Consider the following 16,130-nt stretch of genomic DNA (forward strand, 5'->3'; position numbering starts at 1 on the left):
TAGCTTGGTATGGAAGGTGGTTCGCTGAGATGTTTAAGGGGAAGACTCTCCCAAGAGCGGTGATCTTCTGCCGAGCGCAAGAGCGAGATGAGTCGAAGAGATGAGGAAGGGGGCTCGCGCGCAGAGGGTGTCGACGGTGGACCCAGGAGGCAAGGGGGCCTCCTCGGACCTCGAGGGCCTGTGGACGAGCCAGCAAGAAGAACGGTAGGGATGCGAGCGGGGAAGAGAGAAGGATGAGAAGTGACCGGATGGCCTTGGTCCCAAGACTTGGTTAGTTACCGCGCGGCCGACTATAACTGGTCGAGAACTTCGTAACACACAGGGCGGTATCTCCGACTTCGACCGCTTTTTAAGACCACGGGCCACGGTACCGCGCAATGCCACATCACAGATACGAACTAGCCCCTAAAACACCAACGACGATACCGGACAACCTGATCGTTTTTATAGACGATCGCTTGTAACATTTTTTCATTCTCTGGATGACTTTCTTCGATCGCGCCTTACAGTGACACGCGAAAATCATAGGCTTTTACCCTTTCTTTTCTTCTCCTTTTTTCTTGGTTCCTCGCTCAAAACACCGGCGTCTTGTCTACGCCGTGTTGCACTACTTTCCGACTATTCGCGATGGTTTGCTGAAAACAGGAACACCACGCTACGATAACGCTATCGAACAGGCAACGTTCCAACTATATTTTTGAAATATCCGGCTTTTCCTTTTTTTCTTTTCGGCTGATTTTCTTCCATTTGTTCTTTGTTATACGTGAAATTGATTTATGCATCTTTGTAAAGGATACGGAACGTTATTGGAGACTTGACTTACAGAGTTACAGGAGGTTCCTGTCTGGAGTGAAAATGAATGGCCTGGTTATTTAGCCAGCATTGCTCGTTATTGCTCAACAGGGGCAACTTATGGGGCCGTATAAGAAAGTATATCTGTGACTGGCAAGAAACTATATGGTAGCGCTTCACTAAGCGCGTACAGATTCACGGAGCTAATAATTATACTTGGTGAGTTTGCAAAACTTATTGCCCGTGGTACTCGCAGCGCATAAAGTATCAAAATTGTACCATCTATGTTTTTCAAACGCGCTAAACATCTCGATATCTGAAATTCGCAGACAAAGTAATTTTTTAATACATATGCATAGCAAAAATGAAAAGAGTAAATAAACGTATGTGTTTTATTGACTGGCAGTAAATTTTATTAATTTTCGACAGCGATGAAAATTAAATTCTTATATGGAAAGTTGCCACGAAATCTGAGGCTCTCGTTACGACATGTTCAAACTCTAGATAGGATAAAACACCGTCACCGTCGATGTCGCTTTCTTCCAAAACTTTTCGACACACAGTGGCCACTTCGTCGGTATTCAAACCATCTTGAACCAACTGTCGACAAGTTCGTTCTAAATCATTCAATCCCAATACCCCATCTTCGTCAAAATCTGTTCGCAAAAAATTATAAAACGTTACCACGATTCGTATAAATTTCTGTTCGAATGTCACGTCATCGCGAAAATGATAGAGAATATTATGTTGGAATCGTTTGCATTACAACGTAGTATATAATTAATCGTGTATGCTAGAAAATCGATAGTTCTTTCGTGCAAATGATTCTCTTGTGTAACGCGAATGTCGTGTCTAGACAACGTATATACTTCGAATTCAATAGCATAGTTATAGGTACATCAGACACGACCTCGAATATTTCTCACGATCCGTCCAACTGTCTGATTCACATGGTGATTCGTACCGTAAATCTTAAAAGCGTAGAACACCTTCAAGTCTCTGGGTGCGTGTTCCGAAAAAACCGACATCATCTCAAGGAACTCCTCGAAGCAGATTCCTTCGTTTGAAACATCGGACGTTGACAATCCCGAATTCTGGCATTTTGCGAACACCTCTGAAATTCGTTGTCTAAACGGATTTTCCTGAAACATGATCAACTGTAACTGTTCGTCAAGCACCGCGACGAGAACCTCGCGCTCACGTGTGAAAAGAGTTTTAACATCGAACGAGGGCAGAAAGATTAATCTAAGAACCTTTAATTCTGGTATGCGTGTCAAGCAAGACAGTGGTATACGAAGTGTCGATGCCTGTTGAGGCGTCATGGATCGTGGAACTGCCCCAGGGTCTCCCATGTCCCGAAACCGTTTATATATTCTAAAAAGGTATCGATGTACAAAAGAAGGATCGATAATTGTGTATACAGATCGTGCATGCAGTACCTTAAGATTTCTTTTCGGGTAAAGAACGTGCAATCTTGATAATCTTCCAATTGTTCCTCGGTGAATGTAGCTACTTTGTTTCCCATTTTATTTAATAGTAACAATGCTCGACGCAAATGCAACTGTTAATCTATCGGTTATACCGGTGTTTCATTTACCAGTTAGAGCTTACAACTGAGTTTTCGCACCTCCAATGTTCAATACGAAATCTAATAATCAGGGTGTGTCTTGCCGCTCCCACTTTTAGGGACGTTTCACTCAGTAATTTGCGGGAAAAAGGTCGAATTTTCCATACGTTTACTTTTCTCGTAAGTCCTACTAATTTTTTCCCTCGCGAGACTTTTAATCGAATAGCCAACATTGCGTAATGGAAATAGTAGGGAGTTAAAATGACAAATCTTTTATAAATGAAAAATTGTATTGTTATAGAGGAATATGAAGTTAACCGTCGATAAAATTGATACTATTTACATGTAATGATCTTCGTAATTTTCCTTGCAATCGAGCAAGTGATTGAGGCATTCGTTAAACTCGTCCTCTTCCAATCCAGAGTCTGTGAATGCATGAAATTTCTTTATACTTTTTATTTTGCTCAGTTGATCATGCAAAGATTCATACATTGAACTAAGACCGTTTCCGCTATGTAAACCAGCCATAACAGGAACGGACTGAACATCTAAAAATAGAAATTGATAAATACTTGATACAAGTCGTACATTTATAGTGATTCTAAAAAATAGGGAATAGAACGATTTAAATGACTATAATTCAGAAACACACCTGTTCCTACAGGCCACCCAATAACGTCCCCGGTTTCAGTAATATTGTTATTGAAAATTTTTGGATATGGAGGTTTTATGTTCAGTGGTGATGAAATGTTCGATAAATAAGTTGCTGATGCATGACAAGTGCATGCTAAATAAAGCATCATCATTTCGTGTACAGTAGAGCATCTATAGGCTGGTTTTGACATTTGTTTCATTGCATCAGAAATAGGTCGTTTTAATCTTTCTTCGGAAATTCCACGTAATACTATGCTTTGCATATTTTTATCCATTGGTATGTCACAATTTGGTGTCAAACTTGTCCACAATGGTCCTTCAAGTTCGTCCAGGACGTCGATCAAATCTGCTTTAGCAGTCATCGGGAACGGTAAAGTTAGGCTTGTTGCGACTGCCTTTCGACCCAGTTTATTGAGATCCGCACATAAATCGGATAAAACTACATTTGGATATTCTCTTCGTCTGTATCTAATAGTTAATGTGTCCAATGCAGTAGCTAAAAGTGCACTGCTATGATACTTTACTTCAGAATTGTACGTCAAATGATTAAATATACGCGGTTCTCCAATTTGTGGCCAAGCTGTTTCTCCACAACATAGTGGACTAAATAATGAAGCATATTCTCCTACATGTTGCCAGCATAAAGCTGTATTGAGTATTTTAATCACGTTGGATGTAGAAGGTTCAGTCTTCTTACTGTCTATACATGGAAATGACACGATACTTTTTCCATATTCATCTCTTAGGTGTTGTATACACGATGCCCCGATTCCAGCAAAACAATCCATAGAATCTAGAATTATCTATATTTCAAAATATTATCAATATTGCAGAATAATATAAAAACTATGTATATAAATATAAATGACCACATGCCTGAAATCCTTGCATTAAATCGCATTCTTCGACATAAGCTCTTATTCTTTCAGAAAAGTCGTCTGAGAATTGTTCTGTATTCCATAAATTTTTTCCATAAGTAAAGATACTAAATGGATACATTGCTCCATCGTGTTTGTGATGCTTAATGACATTTAATGTCCTGGGATGAAACCTAGGTAACAGATAATCTACCCACGAGCCGATGTTATTTTCCAAATTGGGGGGTGACGATGTTGAATTTGATGCTTCAGAAGATTCATCTAAGCTTTTAATAAATGGAGTTTTATCAACTGCTTCTTTCTTCAAGACCTGTACCTTTTTATCATCCCATAAACATTGTTGGGCTCCTTCCGACTGAGTAACATCATATAAAGTCCCTTGTTTTTTCAGATATCCAAATGCTTCTTCCAAATCTATAAGTAGCAATCTAGGAGTGTAAGTAACTTGTTTCTGAAAAAAAAAAGATATTCAATTGCCCTTAATAACAAATTGTACATTTTTATAGCTTTGTTCTAAAAACATATTACTACACATTTATACCTTTAAGTTTTCACCTTCTCTGTATAAAACATCATGATTTATTTCAGATGGATTATCAGGATCATAAGAGAAATTAGATTCCTAAAAATATTTAAAAGAAAATTAAACAATTCTAATATTCTATGACTGGTATATTTCCTCTAAATACCTGTATATTCCACCAATGACTACCGATAAAATTGGAATAATGACCTAATTGAATAGTTAATATTTCTCGAGATGTCATCTTGTATTATGTACGTAATATAAATTTTCATACGATGCGATGGTTATCCGCAAATAAGGTTACACCATCAAATACTACACGTGCATTGTACTAGTTATTTATTGTTTCTTATATTTGGGCAGACATACTATTGACAAAACATTAGAAACGAATCCTCAAATAACAAAATACATACATATTGCATACAATTACGTATTGGCCGAAACTGTTATATATGTCATATAGCAACGCGTGACGATGAATGACAAGTAGAGCAGAGCGTAGTACTGGATTGTCTCTCTGTATATGTACATTTTATGCATTCTGTACCTGTATTTGTATATACGTAGTATAGTGATGAGTAATGAGTATATATAATATACAATAACAATAATATAAACAACAGTAAATTTTAGTGAAAGAAAAATTTAAGTTTACAATGTCATTTAAAATACGTAATTTTAACGGACCTGTACATGAAATATTCAGTTTAGAAATAGTAGGTAATTATAGTATCAATGATGAGAGAAAATATTCTAATGATATTACACAATTAAAATATTATAGAAATGAAACTCAATTTTATGTTGTGATGGATATTAGGCAATTTCGACATTCTGAAAATACAAGACTCAAAGAATTTAACACAACGGTCAATTTCAGATTTTTTAATGTTATAAAAAATCGATTTGATTATTCTGTCAACATTTTTTACGTTATATACATGATTATTAGGTTAGAGCCTGATCTTGTTTGCTTAAAAGGAATATTAAGAGCTTTGTTATGTACATCACATGAAAGATATTATGGTTGGATTATGTGTGCTTTAAAATTGGAAGGCACAATATATTTATGTAAATTTGACACAGAAATAAAATGAAAGTGAATCGACAAAAAGTGATTTTCTTAAACATTGAGAGAATTGGGGTTACAAATTTGAGCAATATATGGTAGCACCTAAAATAAATTATAAACAGATAAACAAATCATTATTCCACTGCACATTTTATCTTTAATAACATAAAAAATTGTTTATTATAAACTTTATTTAATATTAAGTTACACCATTCACAGATCCTGACATTTCAAAATGTATGAACCAAAATGAAGAATTTTCTTGTATATTTAAGTCAAAATTTAGTTAAAATATCTTGCTTTATGTAGCTGAAGCAGATGGAATCTGTTCTCAAGTAGATAGTGGGGAAGGAACTTGAATTAATAGTATTAAAAACCATTTATCATAAGGCACTTTCTAATGGGCTACCAAACAGCAGCTTTAAAATGTTGAGTTGGTGAGCTCAGTGTTATCCTGTAGGTATTAAAATATCATATATCCATGTGGTAAAGATAGGTGGTAAAAATAAGGAAGGTATTGTTACAAAAATAGAAGAATTGAAGAGAAGTACATTAGAACATTGTATCATGGTAATCAGGACAATTTTAATAATTTAACAACATCATGTTATTTTAGATCTCCATTCGTTGCTTTCTATAGGGTCAACAAAAAGGGGTAGAAGCCTTTGTATTGCATTTTTAGAAAAAATAAAAGAAATTGTTTGGGAGGAGCAAGATAAGTGTTTATATAAATTTACATATGATCCAAAACGAAATACAGTTGCTGTTTTTAAACAGAATCCTAATAAATCAGAATATACATTTTTACATTCATGGTACATTGAGAACATAAATTCGTCCGTATTCCAAGGAAAAAAATTAAACAATTACTAAAATTATTTAAATGACATTAACGCACAGTTTTTGTTACGATTATTATTTTCTTTAATATCCTTATTATATGCATTTAAGAATTTTGACCTAAAATTTGTTTTATGACTGACATTTCTTGATGAGACATGGGTTGTAACATTAAACCTGGAACAGGTGGATTAAGTTCTAAATCTCTCAATTCATTCACTTTAATTTTTAAATTGCTTCTTAGTTTATTAATTTCAATGTTACATTCTCTTTGATCTGTAATGTAATTGTAATGTAATAAATGCAATTAATGTAGTAATAAAAATATAATTATTATTTATTTTATAAAAACATTAAAATATATAAAAGAATGACGTAGAAGTACCTTCGACAAGTAACTCCTCTGCAGTTTTGGATGGCATCTTGAGCAATAATGGTCCAATAGTTACCCAATGTTTCTCACAATTCTGCTTCTGCAGTGCTCTCATTCCAACTCTATCATTGTTTCTTCTTTTATCCAAGGCAATTATTTCTTGCCGATCGGTAAGGATCTCATTAGCTTTTTCTTCTACTTGTTGTATATGTTTTAAAGCCTTCTGCTGATCAAACTTCATCTATAACAAGAATTATGATTAGTTAACCAAATATTATTTCACATTCCAAAATACTTTTGCAAAAATAAACATTATCATTAAGACTAAATTATAATACAGAAAATTCACATACGCATTTAAGATATATAAAAAACACAAATTACATTGTATTCAGTCTTAGAAGTATTATCAAATATTAATGGTTTATGAAATTCTTGTATATTACTTTATGACAAAGCAATGCGCAGTGCTCTTTCTTTTCTAACTTCCCTATTGAGTAATTTTTCCCTGTCTTTCTTGTTTAAACACTTTGATTTAGATGTTTTAAAATCATTAACTGCTGTAGTATCTCCAGGTTTAAAATGAGTCACTCTGTATTCTTTCTCATTGGACTGTCCTATTCCTTTTCTATCGGATTTTAGGCAGGTTTTAATGGGATATTTCATTCCTTTTCCTGTAGGACCAAGACCACCTTGTTCATCCCATCCATAATTTAAAAGCATTTGGTAACCTTTATTTTGTTTTGATATTCCATACATTATATTTGTTAATTTTGGTTTACTATTGAAAATATGAAGTGTGGATGTCTCGTGCTTTTTCCAAGTTGTTTGGTAAAAATTAACTTTACAAATTTTACAGTAAAATCCTGTACCTTCACTGGAACATTCTTTTCTATCATCATTACCTTCATGGATAATATCAGTGCAATTATTCAAATGTCCTACAAGCTCCGACCTTATCTGTAATGGAACATCAATATTTGTTCCAGAAGCGTTTGTAACTGTTTCTGGTAATGTTTTGTTAGGTGTAGGTTCTGATTTTTTCTTCAATAATGCAACTATATTTAAATAGTTTTTTTTTAATGCCAATTGTGCTGCAGTAAGACCAGATCTTTCTCTAGCTTTTCTATTGGCACCAAGATTTAATAAAAATTCTATAACATCTAAGTGACCACAATATGCAGCTGACATGAGAGGAGTCCAACCAAAATCATCCGACAAATTAACATTTTCCCACGTCACATACTTTGATAGAAATTTCAGATCTTTTTGTTCTACTGCTTTCAATATAGCATTAATTGTCACTTTTTCTGTAGCAATTTGATTGTACTTTGTCCTTTCATTTGATGAAAACTGTTTCGCTGTTATAACTTGATTGTTGAATATTTTTGATTTGTAATGTTTTTGTTCTGGATGTGAAGTCTCATCGCTTTTTTCATTTGTAATTTCATCATATGCCTTTCTTGCTTCATCATTTTGAAAACCTAAGCAGTGATCTTCCTTTTCTGTAGATACTGTTGGTTCGCAAGATTCTCGAACGAATGTTTTCCATGTAACATCGATGTTATGAGAGAAAAAGTTACTTTGTTTTAACATTTCACATTTACATTTAGTTTTTATATTTACGTATTAACACTAAAATTTTACGTACGTATTTAATGGTTAAATAATAATGGGTGATATTACAAAATAGCTTACTGTTGCAAACTTTTTCAATCAAACACAATTACCTTTATAACCACTGTAGTTTTATCCTCAACTCCACTGTTTTAACGCTGTACGTAACAGTCACACAAGCAGGTCTCGAGATTTCGACACTCGCTAGGGAAAACTGTCCGAAAATTGAGTCGTAAAAATTCAGCATGGAAGATAACAGAGTGGTCGTTGTACGAAGCAGACAGAGATGAGTAAAATGTTTCTGTCTCTGTTTAAACATTCATAACATGTCACGCATGCGCAGAACGAGACCTTTCTTGTTTTTCATGTTGATTTTTCACGACTTAGTTTTTGGATGGTTTCTTCTATGGTTTTGTAGTACAGTCATGGACATAATTGTCCATGAGTATAGTACTTCTAAATGTTAGACCAATTATGTAATATAGAATTTACTAACTGTTTCAAATATCCTAAATATTTAAATTATTATTATTATATGATAAGTATTTAATCTTTTTAAGTTTTGTCAATGATATTATTAATTATTATTAGAAAACTTTTCAATATATAAAGGTTTGTGGAAATAATTCAAGTAATTCCATGCTGCCATGTGCACTAGAAATACTTTTGATGTTGTCTTCCACCGGCACTGTATGTTCTATCTATGCTTTGTCTATGTTCAATGTTATATGATCGTACTACGATCGTCGTAATCACATGGTCACGTAGTGGCATGAGTGAAAGAAACCGTATACTCGTATGAGCGATTGTACAGGTATATAGACGATTAATTTTTAATGTAAGAATATTTTGTAATAATTAAAAGAGAATGGCTTTGCAAAATGTCACGAAGATAGCGATTGGATGGTAGGTACGTTGATATGAAATATAGTAATCGCTGTTTTGTCGTAATAGTCTTCTTTGTTGGTTAATTTTTTACTTGAAAACTCGTAAAAGATAAATACTTTTATTTGAAACTTAGTAATATTAATATTTCTTGAAACTTATTATTATCATTGTTACTATTATATATTCCATATCCACCATTGAATAGTTCTTCTTTTTGCAGGGCTATATCTTCTGTTATAGGAATATATGCTTTTACGTATGCGAGAAGAAGTGTACAGGAAAAAAGATATCAGGTTATGAAAACAAAGCGAATTCAACAAGATTCTGATATTGCTAACTGAATTATTTATCCATTTTAAATATTACTAGATAATAAGCGGTAGTTATCTAAAAAATGGCTGGATTGCCTCAGTTTACCGAAGAACAATTGAAGCTAGTGCAAGATATAGAAATAGAAATGATGACTGATATGTTTCATCGCATGACAGCAGCATGTCATAAGAAATGTATTCCACCAAAGTATTACACTCCAGAACTAAGTAAAGGTGAATCAGTGTGTCTCGATCGTTGTATTGCTAAATATCTGGATGTACAAGAACGTATTGGTAAAAAGCTTCAACAAATTTCCATGCAAGAAGCAAGTCTGCAGAATAACCAGAATGATGTTAAATAAAATGAAATAAAATATTAATTTGTTAAGATAAATATCAATAGAAATCTCATTGTTATGCATTTAACAGCTTTCTCTTTGGGAGATGTACAATTTTTTTGGTAGACGCAATTTAATGAAAAATGAAGTTCTTTTTGCATGTTACGTAAAATACTAAAATAAAGTGTAGTAACAAATTTATTCTGTATTCAATTGTACAGTATGAATAATGTAAATGTAATTAGCAAATCACTTAATATTTCAAAGTGATTAAATAAAAATTCAATTTGTTGCTGTCTTGTACAACAAAAACGAGCTTTTTTTTTTTGTAACATGATTTGCAAGTAGAAAATTGTTTATTTCATCGTAATACATAATTAAGTAGAAAAACTAACAATACAATCAAAAACTCAGTCGATATATAAACACAATGATATTTTTGGTAGCACAAAAAATTATGTACAAATTTAAGTATCATATTAATATTGAAATTACGTTATACCGTAATATTCGTATTTTCCTCTTTAGTGCAATTTTTGTTTAAGGAGAATGAAAATTGTTCTTCTCCTTTCGTTGTTCAAATTATTATCACATCATGTGTGAAACAGTTCAAATTTCAATTTAAGGAATTATTTATTGTTAACCAGCAGTCTTCTCCTTTACCGGATGAATTGTCGCTAATGCTAGTGTATGTTGTCCTCCACCTGCGACTCGTATCACTGTTTTCCCCTCCAATTGCTTTCCTTTGACTAGTGTAGGTATCTCAACATCTTCTTCTTCTCCTGTACCTAACTGGCCACTTGAACCCATACCCCATGAATATAAATCTCCTGTATACAAACGTATGATAATACCATATGTTTCACAAGATGACAATAATAATATTGATAAAGAAACAACAAAATAATCTATAATGGTATCAAAAGAAAAACTTTACCTAATTCAGTAACAGCAAACGATTGGGCACTGCCTGCTGCGATGTCAATACATTTAAAGGAACTTAAGCTAGGAACTAGTGTTAATTCTTTTGCATCCATACAATTAGATCCGAGTCCAAGGCGGCCATATTCTTTACGGCCCATAACAAATACTTGACCAGAATCATCTAGAGCAATTGTATGATGTTGTCCACTACTAATGTGCCTCCAGGTCTTTCCACTAAAGGTTTTTGAAATTTGTGGATGAAAGTGAGTAACAGGATCTTTCAAGCCTAAAATTTTTATGTAATATTTAATTAAATCATATCATAATGATTTTTAAATCAGTGTTATTTGTTAATATTTTGTTTGAACTTACCAATTTGATAGTAATTATTTAGTCCAAATACATATATATCTCCCTTCTGATATTCTTTAGCAAATGTACAGTATGTTCCGGCCCATATATCATCAAATTCTAATTTCTTAGTAACTTTAAATTCAACTAATCCAGGAGTTAATAAAGGTCCCATACCATGACGGGTATTTCTACTAGCTGCTCTAGCAGCTACTCGTCCTAATTGACCTTGTTCTCCACATCCACACGTGTATATATGCCCATTTTTATCGAGTAATACTAAGTGATCAGCACCAGATGCTATTTTAACTATTTTTATATTAGGCAGCATTTCTATCGGGAAACGTTCGTTTCCATTTAGAGTTAGACCCATGGTACCGTGAGAATCCTAAAGAGAATATCGTAATTTCTTGTCATTTATTTCTTAAAATCGATAGTGGATTAGTAGGTGAAGCAAAAGAAAATTATACCCTAAAGGAACCCCATGCAAATACTCGTCCATCTTCTAATAAAGCAGCACTATGAGAATCCCCAGCTGTCACCTGAATGGCTTTGCCAGGTAGGTCAACAGAATCTGGTTCAGTTTCAGAACCATCTCTAGACGTATCTCGTCCCAACGCTCCTTCATCATTGCAACCAAACGTTAATACTCCTCCAGTTTGTCTTAAGCACACATTGTGCATACCACCAGCTGCTATAGATACGACATCTTGATATCCAGGAACAGTTGCTGGGCGTGTTTTTTCAACAACTTCCTCTCCTAAACCAAGTTGTCCAACATCGCCTTGTCCAAATACTAATATTACGCCGCCAGTCGCAGATTGCCGTAAATCGGGTTTCACAACTAATTCTGTGAAATGCATGCAAGTGTTTAGCTATTTTACAGTATTTAATTTAGTGACGTATACAATTATATTTGTGCCGATCGACATTTGTCTTAGGACACGAAATATTCGCGGCACTATACAGAAAGATTATTAAGACGATCTCACGAAACTTTTTTTTGAAGATACTAGTATACTCCCAGCTGCCAACTAAAACGGAGCAATAATTATCGATCGTGGAACACATTGCTTAAACACATGTGCCTCGTGGTTTTGCACTTTCAATAAGATTTTTTGTGCTAATAAATTTTTCACCGCCAAAAATATACTCGAAAAAATATTAGCTAAAATTGAAGAAATAACAACTTACCTTGTTTTTTCCTTATCTGTTTTGGCTCCCGTTGGCTTTTTGCAGGAGCCGAAGCTGGTCGTTTTGTTGCTTTCCTTGGCGGCACTAAAAGTATATCAAGGTTATGTTTACAAATATATGTATAAAACCTATTTTATGACAGTCATGTATGGAGAAACAACCGATTTTAATATCGCCACTTATATACGTACTAATTTTGCAAGATAATTGTTTTAGAAATGTAATATATAGCGCCTTATTGTTGGTTGGCGCCAAAAAGTTACAATGCTGCTGAACTCGTGGCTGTTGCGCAACTCACCAGAGGCGCTAATGTCTGGATTTTTTTAATACACGAAAACTCGTCACGTTTTATATCTTTGGCTGATTTTCAACTATAGATCTCACTTCCGACGCACGAAACGCAATCTTCGTAACGGAAATTCTATCCCTTCCTTCTTCGATGGACGGTTCGTATAAATGGAAATGTTTCGATCCGGTTTACTTTGGTCCGGTAAACTGTTGAAATTGCAACAAGTACCTTTCATTGGTAAGAATCGCTTATGGATAGAAATCGATTATTTAGTAATCATTCGGTTGTTCCTGACATACTCGTGCATTTACATTATCGGGTTATAGTATAGCTTTGCTTTTCAATTATTCACTTAATTTTTTCTATATATACGAGGATGATCTTAACGATATGTCTAAGTAATTTGTAATTTGATAAGTATTAAATATGTAAAATAGAGTAACATTTGGAATATTTTTTGATAAATTTATAACACTAGGTTATAATTTCCTCTGAGATTCTCGTTTAAAAAGTCGTTTCTCACCTTTATTCTTTGCTTGATTCTCTCGATAATTAGAAACATAGTGTACGTACATTGTGTTCGTGTAAACGAAGAAAAGTCTCGAATACTATCGAATACGAAAACTTCAAGTGGAATACAGATTAATTTAAGTGTACGATTCGAATTGAACGATAGCACGGACTAGTGATAGTCGACATAATGCGTAGTTAGATTCTGTGCCAAACAATTTCCATTGCTTGGTTTGCCACGGTACTCGATAAATTCGCACGATACGACGACACGAGGCGACTATCTGGTAAACACGTTTACAAAGATAGCGAAGTTCTCGCGGGTCCTTTGGTTATTCGGCGCGATAAATTCATAATTCTTTCAGCAAGGTGGTGCGCGGCCACGATTCACGCTACACTGCGAATTAGAAGAGAACAGACGGTAAGGAGTCTTGTCGGAGTTGATATCTCGTGGATAACGATATGCACCAAGAGAATCGACGAGAGAGGGAGTCTAGAAAGAGGAAGAGAGGAGAAAAGAGGGGTGGATTTGAACCAGAGGGGGGCTGGCCGGTTATCAGAGGGGTCAGATACGTTGGTGCGCGCCAGTCGAAGCCGAGACTTCGTCCGCGCAACTACTCGTCGAATTTCTCTGTTGAACGGTCTTTTCCGTTCGAACACTTTCCACTCGTCGATTTATTGCTTCCCCGTTGTCGTTTCTTTTTTTATTTCCTTTACGCCCTAAGGATACGGTTTGCGCAATCGTTTACGTATACTCGATCGCGATCGAAAAAAACTTCCGACATTCCCGACTTTGTGTTTACTTTTAATTTACGTTTAAAGGAACGAACAAATTGCACCAGTTTGGACAGTCGAAGGTTTTACGGTGAGGAAAGCAGTTCATGTAGAAAAATCAAGAATCATGACGAAAGTGCGCCAATACAGATTTCTCTCGCTACTCGTGCACATCCTGCTTGGCGGTGAGTTTAAAAAAAAAAAAAACATTGCTTTTCCACTACGATATCCTGCTAAAAGTCGAAACGTTTCTTTTATCTTCTCTTCTTCGCTTCTTTCAAACGAGAGCGAAACTTGCGACGATGAAGCGTCACGCGAACAACGAGAGTTTAAAATTTCTGATTATCGCGCGTGTCGAAATCCGCGCACCTTCGTATTCGAAGTATTCGTAAAATATTTATCGCGGTACTCGGTGCCAAGCACGCGGGTCGTAAGCGATAAATACGCGAATTTGGAAGTTTCCGTCGGTTGCAGCGCAGCGCATCGATCGTCCAATTCCTATGACTTGTTGAGTCGCACCTTAAATCTTACGCGCGAAGTTGCATCTACTCGGCAAGAAACTTATTCCGTTCGACACGATCTATTCGGGGATCGTCTTTGATCGAATCGAATAGACTCGACCATGCACGGAGATCTGCTTGAATTCTCTCAATCGAGTTAAGTGGCTTCCTAAATGCGGTAAGCTGCGCGTCGTTTTACCAAGGCTTGCACGTGCTTTTAAGAAGCACGATACTATCGTGGGAAGAAGGTAGTAGGACAGATTCGCCGTACTTTTCCACTTTCTATATCTTCCACTTCTTTCCAGCACCGAGATCGTTCGCTTCCGAGCGATCGGTAGGAAGCGATTTTCGAGACCTTTGCGTACGAACTTGAGACGTATCTTCATTCCAGGCCTATCTTCGCTCTTCTCGTCTTCCTTCGATTTTTCGCGATCTTCGTACTGTCCGTTCGAAGGGAGAACCTAAGAACACCAGTCGGAACAAGGCGATTATTAAGCTTTGTTTCGTACGACGTGATTTCGTATTCGACGTGGCAATGGGAAACACGCATGGTAGAAGGTAAACGAAAAACCAGGAAACGCCATAGTCGCTCGTATAAATATATAGAGAGGCGGGGGCAAGGCGAACGGGCAATCGGTCTGTGAAAGTACGAACAAAGGTACCGAGCGAACAGGGAAACAAAAAGGGGGAGGGGTGGGAAAAAATAAATCCACAACCCAGTTTTCTCGTTATCAATCATCCTGCCGATATTTTGAAAGTACGATCAACATCGGTGGAAAATCCACAGGATGGACGCTACGGTCCAGATAACGTTCCCGGGAATTCGATAATCGTCCAGAGGAAAGAGGATGAGAAGCTTCGGCCGTTCGGCCTGTCTCGCGAAATTCTATTTCTCCGAGAATGTTTCCGCGTTAACGAAACTTTGAGGATCGGCGAATATTGCGGTCTACCTGGCGTAACAGTCGAATGGAAGTTGGCAAGTTTATTTTATTTGATCGCGGTGCCGACCAGGTCGACTCGATTTTCCTCACCGCAGAACGACGTTCTACGTTCTCTGATTTTTATCGTCGATTAGTGCCGGTGCCGACCGATTTCCAGAGAAACCATCGGCCGTTCGTAATGGCAATCGGCTGCAAGTATCTGCTCGTTTGTCGAGATTCGAATCATCTTTCATTCAACGATAAAACGTTAACCGGAGGCAATGGCGAGAGAGAAATGTATATTTCGCGAATCGCGGTGAGTTAAGAGTCGAAGGAGACTAATAGCAGGTGCGTACGATTCGTGCGGGGCAAGATCGCGGACTCAATTAATATCGAGGACGCGCTTCACGGCTTAGGATCGGATTACTCGCTCGAGAAAAAGAGAGAGAGAGAGCCGACTGTTCTTCTTCTAGGAAAGAAAAACAACGTGGAAAGAAAGGAGACCTTTGGAAGTAGGTGGGAGCGGAGGACACAGGGTGGAAGGGTGTAACTGGTAGGAATAGGAGAACTCGCTGAATATGCATGAAACAATCGCATATCTCATGCAATTAGCCGAGGCAATTTTTTCCTTCTTTCGTTTTCTTTCGCTCGCTTCAGCTTTTCCCAACTTGTCTGCCGTCTTTCCCTTGATCCGTTGGTTCGTCTCGTTTTATTCGAAGAAAGCAACCGAAAGCTCGACTCGAATATTCAAATTGCATTTTGAATAGCGTTGATACTCGGTTTCTTCCAGTTTCTTTGCCGCTAAACTT

General features: G+C 36.0%; 7 protein-coding genes across 11 annotated transcripts in view; 3 read left to right on the forward strand and 4 right to left on the reverse strand.

Moving 5' to 3' along the window:
- Nucleotides 1-1,167: 1,167 nt before the first annotated feature.
- LOC117211524 (calcium and integrin-binding family member 3) lies at nucleotides 1,168-2,317 on the reverse strand. The gene is made up of 4 exons (XM_033455493.1): nucleotides 2,232-2,317; nucleotides 2,046-2,166; nucleotides 1,757-1,934; nucleotides 1,168-1,448 (listed from the first exon to the last, which is right to left on the reverse strand). The coding sequence occupies exons 1-4, from the start codon at nucleotides 2,315-2,317 to the stop codon at nucleotides 1,231-1,233; spliced, it is 603 nt and encodes a 200-aa protein (XP_033311384.1). The 3' UTR covers nucleotides 1,168-1,230.
- A 313-nt stretch (nucleotides 2,318-2,630) lies between these two features.
- LOC117211522 (protein misato) lies at nucleotides 2,631-4,888 on the reverse strand. The gene is made up of 5 exons (XM_033455489.1): nucleotides 4,581-4,888; nucleotides 4,433-4,513; nucleotides 3,890-4,342; nucleotides 3,012-3,816; nucleotides 2,631-2,907 (listed from the first exon to the last, which is right to left on the reverse strand). The coding sequence occupies exons 1-5, from the start codon at nucleotides 4,656-4,658 to the stop codon at nucleotides 2,699-2,701; spliced, it is 1,626 nt and encodes a 541-aa protein (XP_033311380.1). The 5' UTR covers nucleotides 4,659-4,888; the 3' UTR covers nucleotides 2,631-2,698.
- A 53-nt stretch (nucleotides 4,889-4,941) lies between these two features.
- Nucleotides 4,942-6,365, forward strand: LOC117211582. Its single transcript, XM_033455606.1, has 3 exons — nucleotides 4,942-5,515; nucleotides 5,712-5,779; nucleotides 6,090-6,365. The coding sequence occupies exons 1-3, from the start codon at nucleotides 5,077-5,079 to the stop codon at nucleotides 6,363-6,365; spliced, it is 783 nt and encodes a 260-aa protein (XP_033311497.1). The 5' UTR covers nucleotides 4,942-5,076.
- On the reverse strand, nucleotides 6,202-8,429 carry LOC117211526 (G patch domain and ankyrin repeat-containing protein 1 homolog). The gene is made up of 3 exons (XM_033455498.1): nucleotides 7,165-8,429; nucleotides 6,718-6,946; nucleotides 6,202-6,608 (listed from the first exon to the last, which is right to left on the reverse strand). The coding sequence occupies exons 1-3, from the start codon at nucleotides 8,299-8,301 to the stop codon at nucleotides 6,439-6,441; spliced, it is 1,536 nt and encodes a 511-aa protein (XP_033311389.1). The 5' UTR covers nucleotides 8,302-8,429; the 3' UTR covers nucleotides 6,202-6,438.
- A 614-nt stretch (nucleotides 8,430-9,043) lies between these two features.
- LOC117211525 (mitochondrial import inner membrane translocase subunit Tim10) lies at nucleotides 9,044-10,072 on the forward strand. 3 transcript variants are annotated; one of them, XM_033455496.1, is made up of 2 exons: nucleotides 9,044-9,232; nucleotides 9,431-10,072. In XM_033455496.1, the coding sequence occupies exon 2, from the start codon at nucleotides 9,605-9,607 to the stop codon at nucleotides 9,881-9,883; it is 279 nt and encodes a 92-aa protein (XP_033311387.1). In that variant the 5' UTR covers nucleotides 9,044-9,232; nucleotides 9,431-9,604; the 3' UTR covers nucleotides 9,884-10,072. The 3 variants fall into 3 exon arrangements, with proteins under 3 accessions (XP_033311387.1, XP_033311386.1, XP_033311388.1); XM_033455495.1 differs by having other exon boundaries at nucleotides 9,044-9,228; XM_033455497.1 differs by having other exon boundaries at nucleotides 9,045-9,136.
- On the reverse strand, nucleotides 10,040-13,321 carry LOC117211523 (regulator of chromosome condensation). 3 transcript variants are annotated; one of them, XM_033455490.1, is made up of 6 exons: nucleotides 13,141-13,321; nucleotides 12,329-12,412; nucleotides 11,605-11,984; nucleotides 11,156-11,522; nucleotides 10,797-11,069; nucleotides 10,040-10,689 (listed from the first exon to the last, which is right to left on the reverse strand). In XM_033455490.1, exons 1-6 carry the CDS (start codon nucleotides 13,190-13,192, stop codon nucleotides 10,499-10,501), a joined length of 1,347 nt encoding a protein of 448 aa, XP_033311381.1. In that variant the 5' UTR covers nucleotides 13,193-13,321; the 3' UTR covers nucleotides 10,040-10,498. The 3 variants fall into 3 exon arrangements, with proteins under 3 accessions (XP_033311381.1, XP_033311383.1, XP_033311382.1); XM_033455492.1 differs by lacking the exon at nucleotides 13,141-13,321 and adding an exon at nucleotides 12,568-12,751; XM_033455491.1 differs by lacking the exon at nucleotides 13,141-13,321 and adding an exon at nucleotides 12,520-12,751.
- A 383-nt stretch (nucleotides 13,322-13,704) lies between these two features.
- The window catches only part of LOC117211521 (hemicentin-1-like), a 102,201-nt gene continuing 99,775 nt past the window's right edge, over nucleotides 13,705-16,130 (forward strand). Inside the window, exon 1 of the mRNA XM_033455488.1 lies at nucleotides 13,705-14,086. Coding sequence (XP_033311379.1) covers nucleotides 14,029-14,086 — 58 coding nt within the window. The 5' untranslated portion in view covers nucleotides 13,705-14,028. The remainder of the gene's footprint in view (nucleotides 14,087-16,130) is intronic.

Source organism: Bombus bifarius, unplaced genomic scaffold (genome assembly GCF_011952205.1).
Source record: "Bombus bifarius isolate JDL3187 unplaced genomic scaffold, Bbif_JDL3187 scf7180000008239, whole genome shotgun sequence".
NCBI lineage: Eukaryota > Metazoa > Arthropoda > Insecta > Hymenoptera > Apidae > Bombus > Bombus bifarius.